This window comes from Staurois parvus, unplaced genomic scaffold, assembly GCF_062004578.1.
Source record: "Staurois parvus isolate SC_StPar_1 unplaced genomic scaffold, SC_StPar_1.0 ptg001158l, whole genome shotgun sequence".
In the NCBI taxonomy this organism is placed as follows: domain Eukaryota; kingdom Metazoa; phylum Chordata; class Amphibia; order Anura; family Ranidae; genus Staurois; species Staurois parvus.
In genome coordinates this window covers 1,057,590-1,079,557 of record NW_028318954.1, presented here as the reverse complement: position 1 = coordinate 1,079,557, position 21,968 = coordinate 1,057,590, and the positions used below count along the sequence as shown (strand labels likewise).

The 21,968-nt window shown below is 40.8% G+C and overlaps 1 protein-coding gene across 8 annotated transcripts in view; it reads left to right on the top strand.

The window, feature by feature from the left end:
- The window catches only part of ABLIM3 (actin binding LIM protein family member 3), a 312,972-nt gene that overhangs the window by 277,955 nt on the left and 13,049 nt on the right, over positions 1-21,968 (top strand). For 6 of the 8 annotated variants that reach the window (XM_089659460.1, XM_089659455.1, XM_089659458.1 and 3 more), the window contains 7 exons: positions 3,505-3,618; positions 5,819-5,883; positions 9,162-9,303; positions 13,392-13,421; positions 13,763-13,821; positions 16,048-16,108; positions 17,208-21,916. In XM_089659460.1, coding sequence (XP_089515586.1) covers positions 3,505-3,618; positions 5,819-5,883; positions 9,162-9,303; positions 13,392-13,421; positions 13,763-13,821; positions 16,048-16,108; positions 17,208-17,242 — 506 coding nt within the window. In that variant the 3' untranslated portion in view covers positions 17,243-21,916. Of the gene's footprint in view, positions 1-3,489; positions 3,619-5,818; positions 5,884-9,161; positions 9,304-13,391; positions 13,422-13,762; positions 13,822-16,047; positions 16,109-17,207; positions 21,917-21,968 lie in introns of those variants that run through there. The other 2 variants (XM_089659463.1, XM_089659457.1) reach the window with 2 other exon arrangements.

The window sequence follows — 21,968 nt, the reverse complement described above, 5'->3', positions numbered from 1 at the left end:
ATCCCCTCCCTTCCTGAGAGGCAAATTTATCTCCTGACAGATGGGGGGGGGGGTTCAACCACGGGTTAGGCATCCCTAGTTGGTGCCAGCAGTCTGGGAAAGTGTAAACTTTCTCCCCCATCATAATCAAGATCAGATAGCTTCTCTCTGGACTTGAAAGAAAATTGAACATTCCTCAAGTCAGGCTTTCCCCCCCCCCCGATGTTTCATGTCATGGATTATGACAGATGTTGGCTCTAATTCAGAGTTCCCCACTGACTCCTCCCAAAACAGCGTAGACAGAGCAACCCCCCTTTCAGAGGGATTTTTAAAAAAGAGACAGGCTAGCAAGCCTGCAAGTTAGAGTGTAACAGATCTCCTCAGCTGAACATCGTAACAAAGGGAGATCAAAGAACCTTCCTGCTCTGCAACTTGGATCTGCAAACCAAGGCTTAAATTGGAAAGTAACTTAGCCCTGTAACTTCTTTCCTATTATCCCTTTGCTGTATCTTTATATATATATATATATATATATATATATATATATATTTTTTTTTTTTTATTATTTTTTTTTTGTGACATCTCTTTGTAAATATTGTATTGCACCTGTTTGACTCTTTTAGTAATAAATCTTTCTTTCTGAAAGTGTTAAACTGTTTCTAAGCGCTTACTTGCAATTCACAAATTCCTGCCTTTGAAGAGACACTACTGTGTTTATTTAATCCTCTGCCCAATCGGCCTGCGGTGACCGTATTGGACAGGCGACTTTTCAATCCTTATAGTGTATGTTTGACAACGGGAGTTTCCCAGTCTCCGACAAAAGTGGTGGTGGCAGTAGAGGGTTAGTTGCATAATTAACCCGACCCAGTAACAAGCGCATTCAGGCTGCAGGCACCGATTGTGGCCCATTAGCTGGACAATCGCTGTGCAGGGTGCAGATGGGTGTGGCCTTGTTACACGCGTCACACCGCGGTTTTAGATCGGCCGGTCCTTCGGTCACGAGCTTGGTGAGAAGGTCTGGGGTCTGACGCTGTGGGCCTGACGTATTACTGTTAGTCGCAGTCGTGCGATTGTCGCATGTTGGTGGTGGCGACCATGCGATCGTGACAGTGTTCTTTTCATCCAACAGCTAAAGCCTGAGTAGAAAATCATGTCCCCTGCACAGTGGGACCCTTGCTCTCTGTGGGGAAGCAGTGGTCTCACTGCAGAGGTCCAACACTCCCCCTGCTGTCTAAGACCTATAGCTCTAAATCAGCAATGCTCACACTGATTCGGAGCTATAGGTCTGGCTTTGATTCAGCAAAGGGGTGTGTCAGACCTCTGCAAAAGGACTAGCAAAGAATGGCATAAGCATATACTTCTCGCTGGAGGATGGACTCCATATAGGTATGAACCACAAGTGGGATGCCTAGAAGCTGCACACCTTGTTGCCCTCAATAGACCAGGGGGATCCAGAGTACTGCATGCAAAAAAACAAACAGAAGGCGCACAGGCCCAGTGCATTACCTCTAAAAGATAATTTATTATATAAATAAATGGTAATATACTCACAAAGGAACAAATATCAAGGGCATCATCAGCTTTGAAGAAGAGGCAAGTCCTCGAAACGCTTCAGCCATTTGGAGGTCTAGTTGTCCCATTACGGAACTGGACCTTGCTGTACTTTATATGATGTGTCCTTGATATTTGTTCCTTTGTGAATATATTACCATTTATTTACATAATAAATGATCTTTTAAAGGTAATGCACTAAGCCCGTGCGCCCTCTGTTTATCACTCTGCAAAAGGACCACTGCTTCCCCACAGAGAGTATAGGTGCCAAGCTACAGCTGCTGGCAGGGGACATGCCTTTCTATTCAAGCTGTGGCTGATTTTTAAAGAAAACAAACTGTTAGACTTTGCACACTTTTTTGATGCATGTGAAATGTATTTATGTGCTTTAAACTGAAAAATCAACTGGGCTTTAAGGGCCAGACCAGAAACTGTGTACTGAGCCACAGGGGGCAGAAAACACAAGAAACTAAGCATTAATGAGAAAATAACTCTGCAAATTTCCTAATTTGCTGATTACGTAATATAAGATCTGTGTGTGTCCAAAGAGTCTTGCGACTTTGGAGGATGAAAAGAAATAGGAAAGTAACCTTATGTATTCTAAGACTATTCAGCTCTGAAAACTCCACAATACATTTATCACAGGGAATGTATTGTAGGCCAGAAAATAGCATGAAAAACTAAAGTAAATATAAACTACAGTAAGTAAAAATTAAAATGGAATATTATTTTCTAGATTTTTCAACTGTATTCATATTGCAAGATCTGTTTTAAAGTAAACATTTTAGAAAAGATCAAGGGCACCATTTATGGCTTTCCATTGTGTAAATGCTAGTTTATGGACCCACATGGGTGCCAATTTAAATATCACTGTCTGCTCTCCAGTGAACACTGCTTGTGTTGTCCCTTGGAGTTGTCTTTGCTTAATATAGCAGAAAGTACACTGTGATTGGAGGAGAGACTGGTCTGGTGATTTTGTTATTTCATGTGACCAGTTTCAACTCCTCGCTCTTTTTTTACTATCATCCATTTTAAAGCATTTTGCATGTTCGGTGGTCCCAAACTAAGTAGAGTGCTAAGTACATTTGTAAAGCATATTTTATAGTTTTTTCTGTTATAACAGTGGTATGGCAACAGTAAGGCCCTAACGCTACCTACACTTGGGCTCTTACAATCTCTAACCTAAAACCAGATGCAGATAAGGACTTCTGATTTGTCTCTGACTTTCTGACATGCAAATTCCTAGGTGGGCAAAAACAGGACAGAGGTGGGGAATTATGGTAGGGTGATCTTAATGTTGGAACATCTAGGACATATATGAAGTAAGGCATAGACTCAGCCGATCAGACTTCACCTACAACTAAGACATCAATTTTGGGTGGACTGGTACTTTAAATAACACCTTACATGCATTAGAACTATTTTAACAGTAATGTAAACTAAAGCATTCATTCCAAGGCGTCATAATTAAATCCCATTAAACCTATAATGTTAATATAATTAAATCCCAGTGAGCGTATAACGTAAGAGGTATGTCAGTGGTTTATTTATGTAATTATAATCCGTCATCTGTGCCTTTTCATGAGCAGTACAGTGATCTATTTTATAATTAGAAGAGAATTTGCTGCAGAGGCAATATTCTAAATGTGGCTGTATGGTACTACTAATATGCCTAAAGGGGTATTTTTCTTTATTATGATCTGTGATCATAGTTAGAAAGATTATGTTAGAAGGCAAAGCATTATTAGATTTGACACTTTATAGAAAATAATTTGTTTTAGAAGCAGAATTGGGAATGTGTTATTGCATTTTCAGACAGCGTTATTGGTTTAGGGAGAAACAGAGGTCAATACTGAGAATGGATGAGGTATCTTATTATAACTTTATTTGCTAAGCTTGTATCATACTGGAACACCGAAAGCTTTTCAGACACTTCACTTGGTCTGTATCTTTTTCCAGATGATCCCGATGAAGCAACGAAAAGTAAAACAAGTGAAGACCTTGTACAGTCCTCCAAGTACCTCCCTCCATACAGTCCTGATCCTTATTACCAGTCTGAGCCCGAGTATTGGATGTACTCACCAAAAAGTGAGTAATATTTCACTACAACATCTCAGTGGTGTAGGATTGAATTTGGTATTTTGGATAGAGTATGGTTAGAACCTCATTGGGTTTTTATTGCCCCATTTGGGGAGATATCTCTTCACTTCCTGTCCTCTGAGCCAAAACAGGATGTAAATGAAAATCAGGTGAACCTCCATCTCTGACAGTTGTCACTGGGAGGGACGTCCTCTCCCTCCTGGAATATTTCACCTTCATGTAATGTTTCAGTGAAAATTTTTGACTCCCACCAGATTCTATCCTGATGACAAAGGTCACCAGAGCAAATACTGAGGATAAGATAGTCTCTAACAGGGACAAAAACAACAATAAAACACAGACAAAGGTTCTAAAACATTCCTACTTAGTCTAAAGAAATAAATTACTTAAAGTGGTTGTAAACCTCGAACATAAAATATGAACAAAGCATATCCCTCTATAGTGTGTACTTGTCTCAATTAGGAGCGCTAAGTGTAATTTCTGTCTGCTGCTTTGTTCCTCTGTTATTAGCATGAATCACTTCTGACAAGTTTTCCTGACTCCAAGAGAAAAATGGTGACCTGTTTGCTGTGTGGAGAGGGGTGTGTCCCTTCACTCCAATCAGCTCTCAGAGCTCTCCTCACTGAGCTCTGCACTGCGTAACTTCAGCTCTCTGCCCCCTTTTTTGACGGCTTTGTAAATTCAGCACTTTCAATGGATGTAGAGAAGAGCAGACTGCAGTTAGATAGGTACAACTTATGTAGGAGGATTTCTTTAATCTCTCTGTATCGCGGCCAGTCACGTATATCTAAGGGTTCACAACCACTTTAAACTTCTCTTTCTTGCATTGGGAGAAAAACAAGCCTGCCATCTACTATAGTCTCCATATTTAAAAAGGCGCTGGGAACTTTCAAACTAGTGTGTGCAAAGGCTTACCACAGTGGGCACCCAACAGTAGCTCTAATCACAGAAGTATCGAAAGGAGTGCCAACCCTAAAATGAATGAACATTTAAGATCATTGTAATTGTTTGGTAAATAGGTCATAAACACCTCAAATGTGTTTCAGTTCAACACCACTCTCCTTTCATCAGGGCTCAACATAGGATAACTTTAGATGGACTTAAAGAAAACAGTGGCCTCACAGATCTATAGAAGAACCAGTATTAAACTCTCATAGATCAGGGGTCTCCAAACATTATGAACAATGCCAGTTTATTGTTCTTTAGACTTTAGGGGGCAGAAGTAGAAAATGCCCCTGTGTCAGTGGGAGAACCAATGCCTCAGGCTTGGTGGACGAGAGTAACAAAACTACATTGTGCCTGTAGTAATTAGGAGGATAAATAGTGCCCCATCATTGTTATTAGTGGGAGGAAAAGTGCTCCACCATTGGTGTCATTGGGAGACATACTGCCCCATCATTGATGTCAGTGGGGTGATTAGTACCCCACTGTTGGTGTTTGAGGAAGGAATGGTGCCTCATTGTTGTTCTCAGCCATATAAAGGCAATCAAAAGGGCCACATCCAGGCCACGGGCCACAGTTTGGAGACCACCGTCATAGACGGTAACAATTTCTGAGCAACAATAGAGCTCTATGCAATAGAGATGTTTTTATTATCCGTTTACCTACAATTAAAATTATCTTAGACTCTGTCATCCATTTTTGGTGCTTCTTTTTGTATTTCTATGGTTTGATCTACTATAGTCTAAACACATTAAAAATGATGTGCCTGTCCCCAGTGAGGTGTGATTGCATACAAGTTCTATTTAAATTTTTTTCAATACTGTCATGTGCCTGGATGTTTGACGGGCATAATAAACCCATAAACAGTAAGCTAGTGTTTTCCTTTTGCATTTGCATTGAGGTTGTATAAATAGTCTGGTGATGGTGCTTTGTAGAAATCTTCTTTAAATAATGTATCTAAAAATGGACTAAACAGTGCATAATTGCAGGTAGATATATAGGTTTGGGAACCAACCGTTTTCCCTTCTGTGTCAAAACACCATCAAAAATTTAAAAAATCAAAACCTTACTGCAATCACGGGAACAAACTATTACTATCCTTTGTTATGACTGGGACTGCCTGGAGCTGTTGTCTTCTTGACAATGCCTGCAAGTCACTGCTCTCTCAGTCATACTATTGTTCTGTATCATGCAAAAACAAGACAACAATAAAGGCTTCACTGACACTAAGTCTTTGGTTCTGCAGTGCCTCGAGCGCGGAGATTCTCTTCAGGAGGAGAGGAAGATGGTTTTGATCGCAGCATGCACAAGGTACCTTCAGAGTTAAAAGGAGAAATTTCAGCATTTTGCACTGTAGTCAGTGTATAAGAAGTCTTTATTTGTTCTTTATTCCCATGGAGATGTTCTCTATTTTATCCACTTTGCCTTCTCTAAACAAAGATCAACACCAAAGCTGTTTTGTAATACACTGTCTGAGTAGATGAGAAGGTACTTTTAAATCTGAACAGGTCTTCATTCAAGGTGAGACTGTAGTTATGTTGAGAAAAGAATTTCCTGCAATTCAACATTATGTATCACAAGGATTTCAACACATGCTGTTGCAGATATTTACCACCTTCTGTCACACATTGTTAATATTATTATTATATTACAGGATTTATATTGTGCCAACAGTTTGCTCAGTGTTTTGCAAAATAAAAGAGGACAGTACATTAACAATACGATACAATACAAGGTTAAGAGCTTACACTCTAAAAGGTAGGGGCAAGTGATATAAAAGGTAATATCTGTGAGGGATGAGCTGATAGAAAAAATGCAGGATCAGTTTTTAGGTGGTGGCAGGATAGACTTCCTTGAAGAGATGGGTTTTCATGGATGACATAAATGCAGACAGAGTTAGAGATTGCCCAGACAGATTGGGATAAGGAGTTCCAGATGATGGGAGAGGCTCTGGAGAAGTCCTGCAGGTGAGCATGAGAAGAGGTGACAAATGACACCTTGGGCAGAGCAAAGAGGACAAATTGGGTGATATTTTGCAATGAGTTTAGTGATGTAGCTGGGGGCAGAATTGTGGATGTTGTTTTTAATATTTTAAATTCTATTAATTGGGCTAGCAGCAGCAAATGGAGGGATTGGTGGATGCTAAGCAGTTTGTAAGGTGGATGAGTCTTACAGCAGCATTCATGATTATCTGTAGCGGGGATAGCCTGTGTAAAGGTCGGCCAATGAGAAGGGAGTTACAATAGACTATCTACTCTACTGAAATTCAAGATGCTATGGGAATATTTAATTAGTCTGCCAAAGGATTTGTAACTCTAGGTAGTCAGTCTTATGATTCAGGCACCCCCGCCAGAAAGCATAGTTAAGTTGGTGATATCACGTTTTCCACTGTAGTTAAGCAAAACAGAATTGTCACCTACCCACTCACAGTCTACTGATTTGACAAAGAAGGATCAAAAACCAGAACATGACTTAAGATTTCCCATCTATGTAATGTGTAATTTTACTGAAATACACATCATATAGAGCAATATTTCTCAACCAGGGTACCACAGCATCCTAGGGTGCCAGTTGGTTTCCCCTGGGGTGCCATAATTACAGGACGAAGTTTGCCCTGGATCAGCATCATGCATCGACATGGTGCGGGCAGGCCAGCTGCCAGCATTATAACAATCAATAAAACTCTAGGGCCAGAACACATTTCCATACTTTTTTTTGTTAAGTATAGTGCTGATAATTTTAAACCTACCACTGGTCAAACTGGATAAAATGCATTTTTGTCTTTAGACCAGGGCTCCTATAGGAGCTGTAAGGGGATTCAGAATTCCTCAACATGTTTCGTGGAGTAAAGCATTTCATCAGGGGAGTAGGAGATGTGGGAGATCAAATATTAAAAACATGGCCATAGGATACCCAAGTGAAAAAGTCTACAATGAGAGGTTTCGACCTGGGCGAATGTGGAGTCACATCCAAGGAGTCTTGTGTAGTACTAGATATTTATAAAGAGTTCAACATCAATGGAGTTTCAAGATATATCCAAAGTAGAAATTGAAAACTGTATTATGATGAGACTTAAAGAACATTATTTGCAAGCAGGGAGTTTAACTAGTTCAGCTCCTTATGGATTAATGGTGTAAAACACCCAATATTCCTTGCATCTTAAGGAGAACCCATATGGCGGGGTACGTAATAGACTTATGATCAAAACAGATAATACTACCTCCAGCAGTGGGAAATACGGGTCAAAATACTACTACTAAAAATAATAATAATGATAAAGGTCACTCACCAGCCACTTTTTAGGTACACCTTGCTAGTTCCAAGAAAATATCCCCCACAACATTACACCACCACCACCAGCCTGAACCATTGATAAAAGACAGGATAGATCCATGATTTCATGTTGTTTACCCCAAATTCTGACCCTACCATCTAAATGTCACAGCAACCAGTCTGCCCATTCTCCTGTTACCTCTGGTATCATCAAGGCACTATCATCCACACAACTGCTGCTCACTGGATATTTTCTCTTTATTGGACCATTCTCTGTAAACCATAGAGATGTTTGTGCGTGAAAATCCCAGTAGATCAGCAGTATTTGAAATACTCAGACCAGCCCGTCTCGCACCAACAACCATGCCACATTTAAAGTCACTTAAATCTCCTTTCTTCCCCCACTCTGATGCTCAGTTTGAACTTCAGCAATTCATCTTCACCATGTCTACATGCCTAAACGCATTAAGTTTCTACCTTGTGATTGGCTGATTACCAATTTGTGTTATCAACCAAATGAACAGATGTACCTAATAAAGTGGCCGATGAGTGTAGGTCAGTGTAACCTGTCCAGCTTCATGTGGAAATGCCCATCAATGCATGCCCTCCACATCAAGCTAGACATATTATCTTGATCTTTACATTTAGCATTTCTCAAATGTGTATAAAAAACATTGAAATTAAGATAATATCAGGGGAATTCAATAAAGCAGTAACATCACGTTTATGGCAGTATGACCCCTTTATATGGCCTGCCCCTAATTAATAAAAGCCTTGCACCAGTTCTGTCATTATGGCTGCGACAGATTCTGAAAGAATTACCACCAGTGTCCAGTGTGGACACTCCTTCCTCAGTGCAGATACAGACAGATTCATGAATTGAGCACAAGCACTGTCACATTTAGCTGCTCCCGAACAAAATTCTAAAGGATGTCTACACCATTTATGAATTCCTCAGTTTGTGTTGTAGACCCTTTTTATAAAGTATGACTGGAGTGTTTTATTTCAAGGTAGTCATTTGTCAGAAAAAAAACATACCAAAGTAAACTAATAAACTAATATCCTTACGTGTAAAAGCTAGTTATTGTATTATTGCTGAAATCTGGTAAGACTTGATATCACCATAGAGGGGTTGTCACACATGGTCAATAAAGGGGACATTTAAATGGAAAGAGAAGTTGATTAGGAGCATATTTACTTGTTTTAGTGAATTTTATTCATTATACTGTATCCCCAATTAGATTGATTCCAGTAGCTGTTTGTGGCTGACATATCTCAAGACAGTGACTGAAAATAACTTGAATGTTATATTTTAGCTCCAGGGCAGCATTGGAAGAATGATATTAAAGGAGGAGATGAAAGCTCGGTCGTATGCGGACCCCTGGACACCGCCACGCAGTTCAGCGGGCAGTAAAGAGGCTCTACACACTGCTGGTTATGATGCTTCTCTTAATGGATGTAAGTGTCAACCAAGATGCACATTAAAGCATTCCTAGCATATGTATAGGTGTCTAGGGACAATACTAGTGGAGGATACTTCACTCAGATCCCTTCTTCTAAATGAAATGAAGGAGTCTTAGAGAGTGATCTATGTTACTAGCACACAAAGACCACACAGGGACTTGGAATGTAGCCAAATACGTTCAGGATAAGAAATACTTTTCTGAATACAGGTTGCAGGAATCACTTTTAAATTGATTAGTGTTTCCGGAACAAAAATTAAATTTTGCCTGTGTTAAGGACATTTTATTATACTCAGTTTTTGCCTCCATAGTGCCACATTCGTATAGCCTACGTAAGTGTCAGCACTGGCACATTACATGGATGGGGATATTGAAATGGTGCTTCAAGTCAATTGAGCTCTGTTTGATATGTCTAGGGGTTTCTCCCTCTACCACTTTCATGAGGAACAGAGCAAGTAAGAATCAGCACAGACATGCCCAAAACCTTTAAAACAGCTCTCAACATGTTAACCAACCCTTCAACAACTGTCCCTTAGCAAATAACACCATCTTAAACTAAGTGTCCCTTAATACTTCTCCAAAGTGTGCCCTTAACCTTCACCCACACTAACACTGAACCCAACTGACAGTTTACTTTGTATTATCCAAAGGCTGCACTATAGGGGGACATCCCCACCACTAGGTGCGTATGCTACCTTCTTGACATGAAGTGGAAAGTAATGGCAGTGCCCCTTGGGTGATCCATTGGTAAAAGAACAGCCCATCTAGAGTGACTTGCAGGTCCAGAAAGAAAATGCTGTCAGTAGTCTGCAAGTTTTTGATGATTAACAGTTATTATGAGGTATATATATCAGTTATATGTATCAGCCTTACTACATTACTGCTTTAAATATCAAAGATTAACAAACTGAAAAGGGGCAATGCATTACTTAGATTTTACCCTACAACATTTTTTTCTTAATATACTATATATTATGAGAACACTTTTTGGGATAAAGTCTGAGAATTGTTTCTAGCACATTTCACTTTTTAATTAAGGCACCTGACTGACCTATATAATGTTAAAGGAGAACCCAACTTAAAAGAAAGAGAACTCCCTGTCCTTGTCAATAGATAATAAATACTTACAATTATAATCACAGTTGTTGTATAAGTAGAGTGATAATGCAACTAAATTCAAGGAGAATATGAAATGTAAAGATTTCTTTCTTTTGGGACAATGCTAAGCCCTCTCCTTTCCAGTTTACAGTTGCAAGAAAAAGTATGTGAACCCCTTGGGATTACGTGGAGTTTTGCATGAATTGGGCATAAAATGTGCTCTGAATGTCATCTAAGTCACAACAATAGAAGAACACAGTCTGCTGAACATAATACTACACAAACATTAGATGTTGCCATGGTTTAATTGCACATAACATGTAAACATTCACAGTGCAGGGAGGAAAAAGTATGTGAGGCCCTAGCTTAATGACTTCTCCCAGAGCTAATTGGAGCCAGGAGTGAGCCAACCTTGACTCCAATCAGTGTGATGATATTGGATGTGTTGCTGACAGCTGTCCTGCCCTTAAAAAACACACACCTGTTTTGGGTTTACTGGTTTCAAGAAGCACTGTCTGATGTGAACCATGCCTCGCAGAAAAGAGCTCTCAGAAGACCTACGATCAAGAATTGTTGACTTGCATGAAGCTGGAAAGGGTTACAAAAGTATCTCCAAAAGCCTTGATGTTCATGTGTCCACGGTAAGACAGACTGTCTACAAATGGAGAAAGTTTAGCACTGTTGCTACTCTCCCTAGGCATGGTCGTCATGTAAAAATGACTGCAAGAGCACAGCGCAGAATGCTGCATGAGGTAAAGAAGAATCCCAGAGTGTCAGCTAAAGACCTACAGAAATCTCTGGCACATGCTAACATTTTTGTTGACACATCTACAATAAGGAAAACATTAAACAAGAATGGAGTACATGGGAGGACACCACGGAGGAAGCCATTGCTGTCCAAAAAGAATATTGCAGCACGTTTGAAGTTTGCAAAAGAGCACCTGGATGTTCCACAGCACTACTGGCAAAATATACTGTGGACAGATGAAACCAAGATTGAGTTGTTTGGGAAAAACACACAACACTCTGTGTGGAGAAAAAAAGGCACAGCACACCAACATCAAAACCTCATCCCCACTGTAAAACATGGCGGAGGGAGCATCATGGTTTGGGGCTGCTTTGCTGCCTCAGGGCCTGGACAGATTGTTGTCATTGATGGGAAAATGAATTCCAGAGTTTATCAAGACATTTTGCAGGAAAACGTACCACCATCTGTCCACCAACTGAAGCTCCGCAGAGGATGGGTGATGCAACAGGACAATGACCCAAAGCATGCAAGTAATTCAACAAAACAATGGCTGCAACAGCACAGCATACGCCTTCTAGAGTGGCCCAGTCAGAGTCCTGACCTCAACCCCATTGAAATGCTGTGGCATGACCTTAAGAGAGCGATTCACACCAGACATCCCAAGAATATTGCTATACTGAAACAGTTTTGTGAAGAGGAGTGGTCCAAAATTACTCCAGATGGTTGTGCAGGTCTGATCTGCAACTACAGGAAACGTTTGGTTGAGGTTATTGCTGCCAAAGGAGGGTCAACCAGTTATTAAGTCCAAAGGTTCACATACTTTTTCCTCCCTGCACTGTGAATGTTTACATGTTATGTGCAATTAAACCATGGCAACATGTAATGTTTGTGTAGTATTATGTTCAGCAGACTGTGTTCTTCTATTGTTGTGACTTAGATGACGTTCAGAGCACATTTTATGCCCAATTCATGCAAAATTCCACGTAATCCCAAGGGGTTCACATACTTTTTCTTGCAACTGTACCTGATTTTTGAATACACTGTATAATATGATTTTACAATTTCTTTTAGATTTACCAACAACTAAGAAGTGCAAAGGCCTGCCTAACTGAATACAAATCATATGAGTTGGCTATGCAGCTCTTTGCCTTACATGTAGGAGATTTTATATGCAGATTGTAACAGCTATGGTCTGCTTTAGACTTTAGAGAATTCATATACATGTAGTGTTGAGCCAGGATACAAATATATGCCACATATATTGCCTGAGATTGAGAGGATGTATATTCTCTGTAAATTAGGCTCCAAATGTGCAGGCTAGGGACTAAATTAGCAAAACTACATTTGTAATGACTACAACTTCTTACATCAGCCCACACATGGGGATTGGTTTACTAAGGGCAAATAGAATGTTCCCTTTGCAAGTGAAGTTGAGCTTTGCAAGAGAATTTTCCCCAGAGCTTAGTGAATGAGGAGAAGCTCTGTTGAATTCAACCAATCAAGTGCAAGCAAAAATGCTGTTTTTTTTTTTATTTTCCTTGCATTTGATTGGGTGTTTTTTGCAAAGTGACATTTCAACACATTCACTAAGCTCTTGCCAAAGTGCTGCTTCCCTTGCAAAGTAAACAACTCATTTGCCTTAAATCAACTCCATGGCCTTAGATACACCAGCTTTTGTGCCACTGCTACCAAATACCAGTCTAAACTATAGGTTATAAAGCACTCCCCAGATCATTTGTATTACATAGACCTTCCATTGTGTAATGACTTTCTGCCAGGCAGTTGTATTGGTTCTGGAAGGGGATCTGTCAGAACCAATAATATGAGATCACAGCCCATATGTGCACATCTTCCATATGGACAGGACTCTTAAAGCCTAACTCCAGGTTTCAGTCAACTTTTATAAGTTTGTCCAGTCCAAAGTATTTCAAGTTCACTAAAACCTAGACTTAGGAATTAACATTTGGAGCTTATCAAATAATTAATAAGTAATGCTTAGAACAGACCCTGCAATGAGCAGTGGAACTCACACAGGTTAATAAACAACTGTAATGAAGTTCTTCAAGTCTGACTTGGCAAGCTTCATTTGCAGCACCACATTAATAAGAAATTTAGAAATTATGAAGACATTTGTATTTATTTGGATTTTATTCTGTTCATTTTAAACCACCTCCATATTACTCTCCAGAAACTGTTGATGCCCATAAATAAATCTGGGTTCGTGTTTTATTTTCTAGCTCCCAACAAGTGCTACCTGGCTGACAGTGGTAAGTACAGCTATCCATTAATCCCTTTGCACTAAGCTACTTTTTTTATGGAAATGGAAACATATTCTTCCATTCTGCAAAGTTATTTACAGTCGTGAAGAATAGTTCCATTAAAAACAAAGTGGATTTGATTAACTTTTCCAGTCCACACTATCACCTTTTGTAATGGCTTTGAGGTGTGAGACCTCCAGTTACCTTTTATAATCATTGGTAACATTATCCAGTTGACACATCCTTTTGTTCAAGGAAATAACATTTTCACAGGTTTTAGGGAAGACATGTAATATCTCCTGACATTAACTTGTACTGTACATTTAAAATATTTTTTGTGTATTTCCTAGATCCTTTAATCAACAAGTCTGCCTCACTCCCAGCATACAGAAGGAATGGTCTTCACAGGGTACTGTAAAAGAAATACATGTAAAATTAGAACTATGGAAAATATTTACTAGTGTTCAGGGCCATGCAAAGCAAATGCCAGGAGGTTGAAGCACTCACCAGAAATTACTTGGAGAATATCCACAAGGTCAATGTCCCTGAGTTCCAAGCTCTGCCTGTCTGTCACGGACAGAGTCAGGAGGTGGCAGCCTCAGTGCAATAGAGGCATTGTTCTGAACTGGATGTGACTTGTGGACAGGGCCTGTCTGATGATTAAAAGTGGTGCACTATAGCTTAAAGCCAGTCATAGACAGATCAAAATTCAGCCAGTTCAGCGAGAACCAGACAAATTTCACTGAAGTCAGACAAATTTCCACTGAAGTCAATCTACTGATTCCCCCATAAACACAGTCAGTGTTGATGGAGGAATCCCCTCGCAAAGCTATTGTGTTCTGTTGGCAGGGGGGGTAGGGGCGTGGGGAGCCTTCCTGGCCTGCAAAACAAAATGATTACTGATAGCGCTATAGCTGCTGCCATCAATCACATCCAAACAATCCAACATGCTGGTTGTACTAAAGTCGAGTGATGGACCAATGCATCCTTTGCCAGATTAAAAATGTTGTTTTTTTTTTGTCCACGCCCCTTAACTTGTTTGCTTCTGTGCCAGAGACACAGTTTAAATGGCAAACCAACCCATTCCCAAAGGCCCCAGATTAAATAAGGCCATTTATTTTGTTTTTGATGTAGCCCCCTCCAGTTTAGACAGGATTTTTGTCTGTTAGAGGCTTGCTAGAAGCCTGGGATGAGTCAGCCTGGAAGCGAGGCAGTGATGGTACCTCAGTGCAGGATGGGAGGCTATACAGGTCAGGGCTTCTGGAGCCTTTCCACCTTTCTAGAAAGCTCGGACACTTTCTAGAAGAGGGGAGGAGGCCTGGATTTGCATATATGAGGGAACCTGGCCAATCCCCAGGTAGGAGGCCTGGTATGGTGACTAGGGCAGCCCTTAAATATAGGAGAGCCTGTACAGCAGAGGAGTCTGGTGGAATATGGAGTTTAGGAAAGTGCTGGTGTTTGGAGCCTGGGAAGGGGCCCCAGTGGAGGGGGGTCTACCTACAGGCTAAAGTTGAAAAGAAGGATCTTCACTGTCACACAGTCTACTAGGAAAGACAGCCTAGGAAAGACTGCTCAGGGACATCTTCAGGAGAGCCGGTGGATAAGAAGATTTTCATCTGGGGTCTGAGGAGATTTACAGAAGGTGACACAGTGCTCCTTACAGAGACTGTTTGCTTATATTTATCCATTTTTCCTGAGAGGTTCGTCCTCAAAGTTGTACAGGTCATTGGGCATCCTATATATCCCTAGACCCCACCCATGTTGTTAACCCCTAATAAATCTAACTAAACCAAGCTCAAGGACTGGTTTACCGACCTCAGGTGAGAGTGTTGGAAAATGCATGTTGCCTGGTTGTGCAGAGTTTAGGGGGGAGCCAAAAAAACCTTAGCGGGACTTTTGGGAGGGTAGCACTACATTATAATGGGAGAAGTTATTAGAAGCCACAAGTGGTTGTTAATCTCAGACATGAAATATGAACAAAGCATATCCCTCTATAGTGTGTGTTTGTCTCAATCCATAGCTCTAAGTGTTATTTCTTTCTACTGCCTCATTCCACTAGCGGATTGACAGCCATCAGCTCTCAGAGCTCTCCTCACTGTTGTAACTTCAGTTCTCCACTTTGAATGGATGTAGGGGAAAGATGGATGTAGATAGACAGGTACAACTTATGTAAGAGGATTTGTTTAATCGCTGTGTATCTCCTGAGGCCAGTCACTTCAATGGGTATATGTACAGTATTGTATTACAGTTGGAGCTGTAATACAATATTGATGCCAATATCAGCAAACTTATTAGCGGTTCCCTTTGTTGATTTTAAGGTGGCCATACCTGTATCGACATCATCATTCAATAGATCGATTTAATGATCTTTAGATAGGTTTCAATGAATACTGGCAAGTTGATTGACTGTGTCAAAATTTCAATAGTAATTTCTGAATGATTGTGTCAGACAATGGATTACGATATAGATTGATTAAATTATGGTTTTTAACAAATCAAAAATGTTTTGGCTAGACATACACTTTAATGACACTTTAAACATATGTATTAGTCAGTACACACTGCATTTTATGTGTGGTCCATGTTTCTTCTGTGTACCCTATTCATTTTGATCATCCCATGGTATTTCTTACAGCCGCCAAGCACGGAACTCTTCCACTATGATAGTGCCAATGCAGTGAACTGGGGAATGAGAGGTACGTTTACATGTTACAAAAAAAGTGATAAACATCAGCTTATATATAATCATTTTTCATGTTATATTTTTTCTAATGTCTGAAAAATGCTAGCAATGATAAAGCAAAATACTTAAAGCCCAATTTTGAAGCCCTGCGCATTTTTATCACTTTATTGTCCTATACCACCGCATGTTATGATTAATGATTGAAATTTAACACAGAAAGTGCAGCAAGGCCCCTGCCCCTTGCTTACTCATCAATGGATTTGATTGACAGCAGCAAGAGCCAATGGTTCCCGCTGCTCTAACTAAGACCAGTGAGGACGGAGAGAGAGAGCAGTGGTCTAGGGCACAGCACTGGATCGAGATGGGTAAGGTAAATATTTAAGGGGGGCTGGGGGGCTGCTCACAGAAGGTTTTTTTTTTACCTACTGCAGAGAATGCATTAGACAAAAACTTCAGCCTTTAGCCTGGGTTCACACTGATGCGGTGCGGAATTTGCAGCGGTTTCTGTGCGAATTCCGCACCGCATCACAATTGCCGACCGTTCATGCGAACCACTGTGGGTGTGTATGTTAACCCCTTGGGGCTGGCGCCTCCTGGCTATTTAAGGGTTCCAGAAGCTAGGAGGCGGGCTGGGTTTTAGGGTGATGTGACTGCCATGATTCGCTCTAACGACGGTCACATGGTCGGGAAAGGTCTCGATCGCAAGAGGAGATCGGGACCTTTCCATGAGTACCAAACGTGTGTGCTGGGAGCGCACAGGGCACACACTCTCAGCACATATGTTTTTTTTAATAGAATGTAAATGTGCGGTCGCTCGGCGTCTAGGCCCAGACACCGGGAGGCCGCACATTTGCATTCGGCCAGCGCCAAGAGGTTAAGTTAACAAACCGTATGGCCCAAATTGCACCGCACAGAATTCGCATGTGATTTGCACAGGAATGCAGTGCGGTTCCTGTGCGAATCACATGCGATATGCTGCACCGCACAAGTGTAAAACTCAGGCTTCTAACCGCTTTAAGTATTCTGCATTTTGCCATTACAATATTGTTCAACACTAAGAAGTATCAGCAGGATTTGTTTTTACCTGTCTTCTTCTATTTTCTGTTTTGCAGAGTACAAGGTGAGAAGACTCACAATTGCTTTATGAATAGAAGAGCTGTTACTGTGACAGGTTATGTAACTCTGGAGGAATCTGCTTTTTAATGTGCAATCAACCATAGTTCCAAGGACTTTCACTATATCTTTAATGGAAATCAATACCGTTTCAACCACCCACGTCAAATTACTCTGCAGGCTATCTGAACATTTTATCTTTGCAGTTAATAGGTTAAGATTTTCAATGGATAAGAGAATTCACTTAGAATCCAGAACCCCACTATATACTTTTTCAGTGCTTGTATGCCAGAGCTTCCTTTCCAATAGAAGATTTATAAAATAGCACCTGCAGAGCAGTGGTGTTACTAGGCTGGAGAATGTGGCTCAGTCTTTCACAATCCTGACAGAAACAGTAGCAAGAGTGTTTTCAAGCTTGGATAAACTAATCCTAGAAAAAGACACAGAAGCACAGTGTTGTTGTAGTTAAAATTAAAGCTGAATTACAGCCAAAAACAATACTTAGACACGTGCACTGTAAAAATAAAATAGAATTAGTGAAGTGTGTGCCATGTGTGTAGGCTGCAGTGTTGTATAAAATTGTAACTTTCATTCACCCCTTACAGCCAAACCTCCATCGCTGAGATTTACACTTCCAACTCGACTATAGCTCTGATATTGGGTCTCTTGCTCTGCACCTTGCCCATTCAGTAAACGCCTTGTATTTTTTTTCACAGAATGTTTTGTGATTTGAGGATGGGAGATCGTGATGTTCACCCATACCTCCTCCATTCACAGAAAATCTTGCATGCTGGAAGGAAGAAGTGCAAAGCAAGCGACCAGCTAATAAAGCCATACCACAGTCAGAAGTGTAAATCTGAGTGCTTACTATAGTACTATTAGTGCTAATTTACTTTTACAGTGCATGTACCCAAATATTGTTTTTGTCCAGAATACAGCTTTAAAGCATATCTCTAGACAGAACCATTTTTTTAAATTTTGGATACGTGGGGAAAAATGAGACAATTTGTCAAGCTTTTATTGCTGCCTGTATCCCCGATGGGGAGGTTCACCCCTCTATTTGTACTGGACATTATCACCAAGAAAGAAAGTGATGAGAATTGTAACATTTTAGAGCTATCTCCAGGTAGGTAGAGGTAAACTTTTATCTTCTAGTCGGTAAACCTGTTTCAAGAATAACTGTCTGGGCTAGTTTATGCTAGCGTTAGCCCTCTAAATAGCGATTTGCGGTGGCTCACACTTTAGAGGGTGTTTAACAGACACCGCACATTGCACAAGGTGCAGGGCGGTTGTGTCATGGCCCCATTTAAGTGAATGGGTCACGTTCAGTGGAAAGTACTATCCCCTGAGCATGAGAGGATGGATTAATCTTGCCGTGGCCTTGAAGCAAAGCATCATGGCTGTGTCATGTGGACACCCTGTCCGCAGCCTTTGCAGCTTAAGGGGGAGCTGTTGAGGCACGGTAAAAACATGGTTCAACCACAAGTATAAATGAGAGACCAATTCTCAATTTTTGGGAGAATACATCTAACTTCCTGCTCTGCCCCTGGGCCAGGAGGTGAAGGGAAATTTCCCCAATGGCGCACAGACAGCAAAAAAAAATAACCTGACAGGGTTTCTAACCCTATCTTACTATATCTTAGGCTTCACACCTGTGCAGACTGCTGTTAATACATTTTTCCTGTGCGTTTTGTGGTGCTGTGTACATAATTCACACGTATTTTGATGTGTTTTAATGCCCTTTTTGATGCGTTTTGCGTTTTTGGGATGTGTTAATATTGCTAAGGCAAGGTGTCTGTTGTCATGCAGGAAAACAAACCAAAAACACATATACATGCATTTTTCATGCGTTTCTGATGCATTTCTATTGAAGTCTATGAAACCAAAAACGCAGCCTGCTGTGGGCAAAAAAGTCCCTGACCCTTTCCAAACAACACACTAGTTGAAAATGCATAGATGTGAACTTGACCCATAGGAAAGCATGTTAAATGGACTGTAGTGTGTTTCTGCAAATCTAAAACACACAGGTGTGAACCTAGCCTAATACAGGACTACAAAAAGAGGTTTGGTTATACATACCCTTTAATGAAGATCATGCAAGATGCCTGATGTACCTGCCTAGATGAAACAAATCTGCACATGGCCAATGACAGGAAAATCAGTGGGCCCTGAAAACTCCAGAGGACCTCTTTCGTCATGATCCTCCTATAGCAGGGGTGTCAGACTCAATTTCATCATGGGCCGCATCAGCATTATGGTTGCCCTCAAAGTACCAGTTGTATGTGTAAGACTAGATGTCTAGAGCACCCCCCTTACATCAGATGTCAAGAGCCCCCCCCCCCCCCGCACGATCAGAAGTCAATAGTCTCCCACCCCCCCTTACATCAGATGTCAAGAGTCCCCCCACCATCAGAAGTCAATAGTCTCCCACCCTCCCTTACATCACAGTGCAGTGCACCCCCCCATACCTTGTGCTGATAAGCTTGGGGCTGAGCTGGGAAGCAGAAAATGTAGGGTCTGGAGGAGGACTGAAGTCAGCTACTGGGGTCTGCTGAATGCTGAGACCAGGGGAGGCTGAGATGAGGGAGTGTTGTGGCTGCACAGAGAGGTGCAGGATCTGTAAGAGGAATTCTGTCATCCTCTCTGCTGCCAACTGATGAGACAGGTAAAGAAGGGGGCCAAGAGACGAGCCTCTCTGTGGCTGCACGGAGAAGCGCAGGATCTGCTGGAGGAGTTCCGACTGCTGGGACAAGTAGGGGGTAGAGATGAAGGTAGTGCCGCAGCTGCAGGAGAGGTGTGAAGGCCTCATGGCCTGATGGGTCGGATTCAGCCTGTGGGTCTTGTGGTTGACACCTTTCAGTCCACAATGGCTACATGGAAGATGTTCAGTCTGGGTAAGATAAGATCCCTAATGTCTTTTGTTTGTTGCCCTTGCAGGATATTTGCGAGTGTATAAATAAATACCCTTTACACATTTTATCCTATAGCTACCCGGTGTGATTTTCTTTTTGTTTTTTATTCCAAAAACAAGTTTTCCCAACTCTTTCTATGTAGCTGTAAGAATGGAAGATCAGAACTTTGGGTCTTTTACAATGCATTATGAAAAACCGACAGAGGTTCTAATCCTTCTCTCATCTCTACTCCAAACTGAAAAAAAGAAACAAAAGATTTGCCTAAGAATACGATTAGGTTTTGTTTATTTTTTGTGTAATGTACTTAGCTGATCCCCAGTTTAGCAATGGGACCATACTGCTCTGACTTACATTGCTGCAGCATATGAGATGTAAAAACATTCAAAGATAGCTGCATTAATTCAGACTGAATGGTAAGAACATTAGAGGTTTTGTTAAATCCTATCACATAGTTTAATCCACTCAGAAAGTTGACCTTTGAGCTTGGATTTCAGAACAGTTCCAGGACATAGGTTCTCAGTCCTGCACCATTACTACTGCCCATTGTGTCTCTTATTGAAACAATGTCATTATTCTTCTTCTATTTTTTTTTTTTTTAGATCAGTTAGTTTTTATTGAATTTGACAATTTTTCAAAAAATTTAAAAAACAACAAGTAATAGTATAACATTGAAGCCAACACATCCGTCTCAGCATGGAGCTGTTTTAATATATAGAATATACAGAATTTTATATACATAACAATAATGGTCAGGCAGGATTTTGAACATGCTTTGTCTGCATTAAAATCACCTACCTGCCTGTTTGCCCCTGTACAGTGTGCTGCTCATGCGTAGCTCACCCTAGAAATTATGAAGCTGACTGCATTTCTGTGCATGCATAGGAGTGACGTCATATCGGCCCGTGCAGTGAAAGCGGCCGGCACTCAATGCCTAGAAGTCGGCTGCTAGAAGATGTCAGTGGCTGGCAGGGAGCTCCATGACGTCACATCGCTGGAGCTAAGGTAAGTATAGTTCTGCTTTAAGGCTGCATTCGTACAGGCTTTTAGCGATGATCGCTGGCCTAGTGAATAGGCCTCCTAAATTGTAAGCTCCAAGGAGCAGGGCCCTCCTATCCCTCTTGTATTGAACTGTATTGTTGCTGTATTGTCTCCCTTTATATTGTAAAGTGCTGAGCAAACTGTTGGCGCTATATAAATCCTGTATAATAATAATAATAATAATAATAATAATAAAACAATAAGTGTTCTTGCAAGAACACTTAAATAGGCACAAATAGCTGTAGCCACAGCCTGTCGTTGCAGAGTATGGGCTCGGTGACCACTGCTATCTTCACACTGCTGTCAATCCCAGCCATAGAAATGAGTAGATTTCTGCTGCTGGAATTCTTAGAGTGGCAAAACACTTAAATGTTTCCCACCCGTTTGTTTGGCTTGAATACTTGACTGACCCACAATAAACTTACAGCCAGTGAAATCAGAACTCCTGAGCTACATACTTGTTCCAGATCAATGACACACAAAAGTATTGAAGGCACAAGAACCAGCCAGGTGGCATTTTCATAAAGAAGGGTAATCAACTACAGACTCCATATCAGCACACGTTTACTCTATCCCAAATGTACTATTTTTTGGTGCGAGGATATTAGCCACTTCAAGTCTAGACATTTTCACCCCCTTCCAGTCCAGGCCAATTTTCAGCTTTCAGTGCTATCACACTTTGAATGACAATTGCGCGGTTATGCAACACTGTACCCATATGAATTTTTTAGCATTTTTTTGAGGCAGATAAAACTTTATTTTGGTGGTATTTATTTTTTGCTATAAAAATGAAAAACTCCAAACATTTTG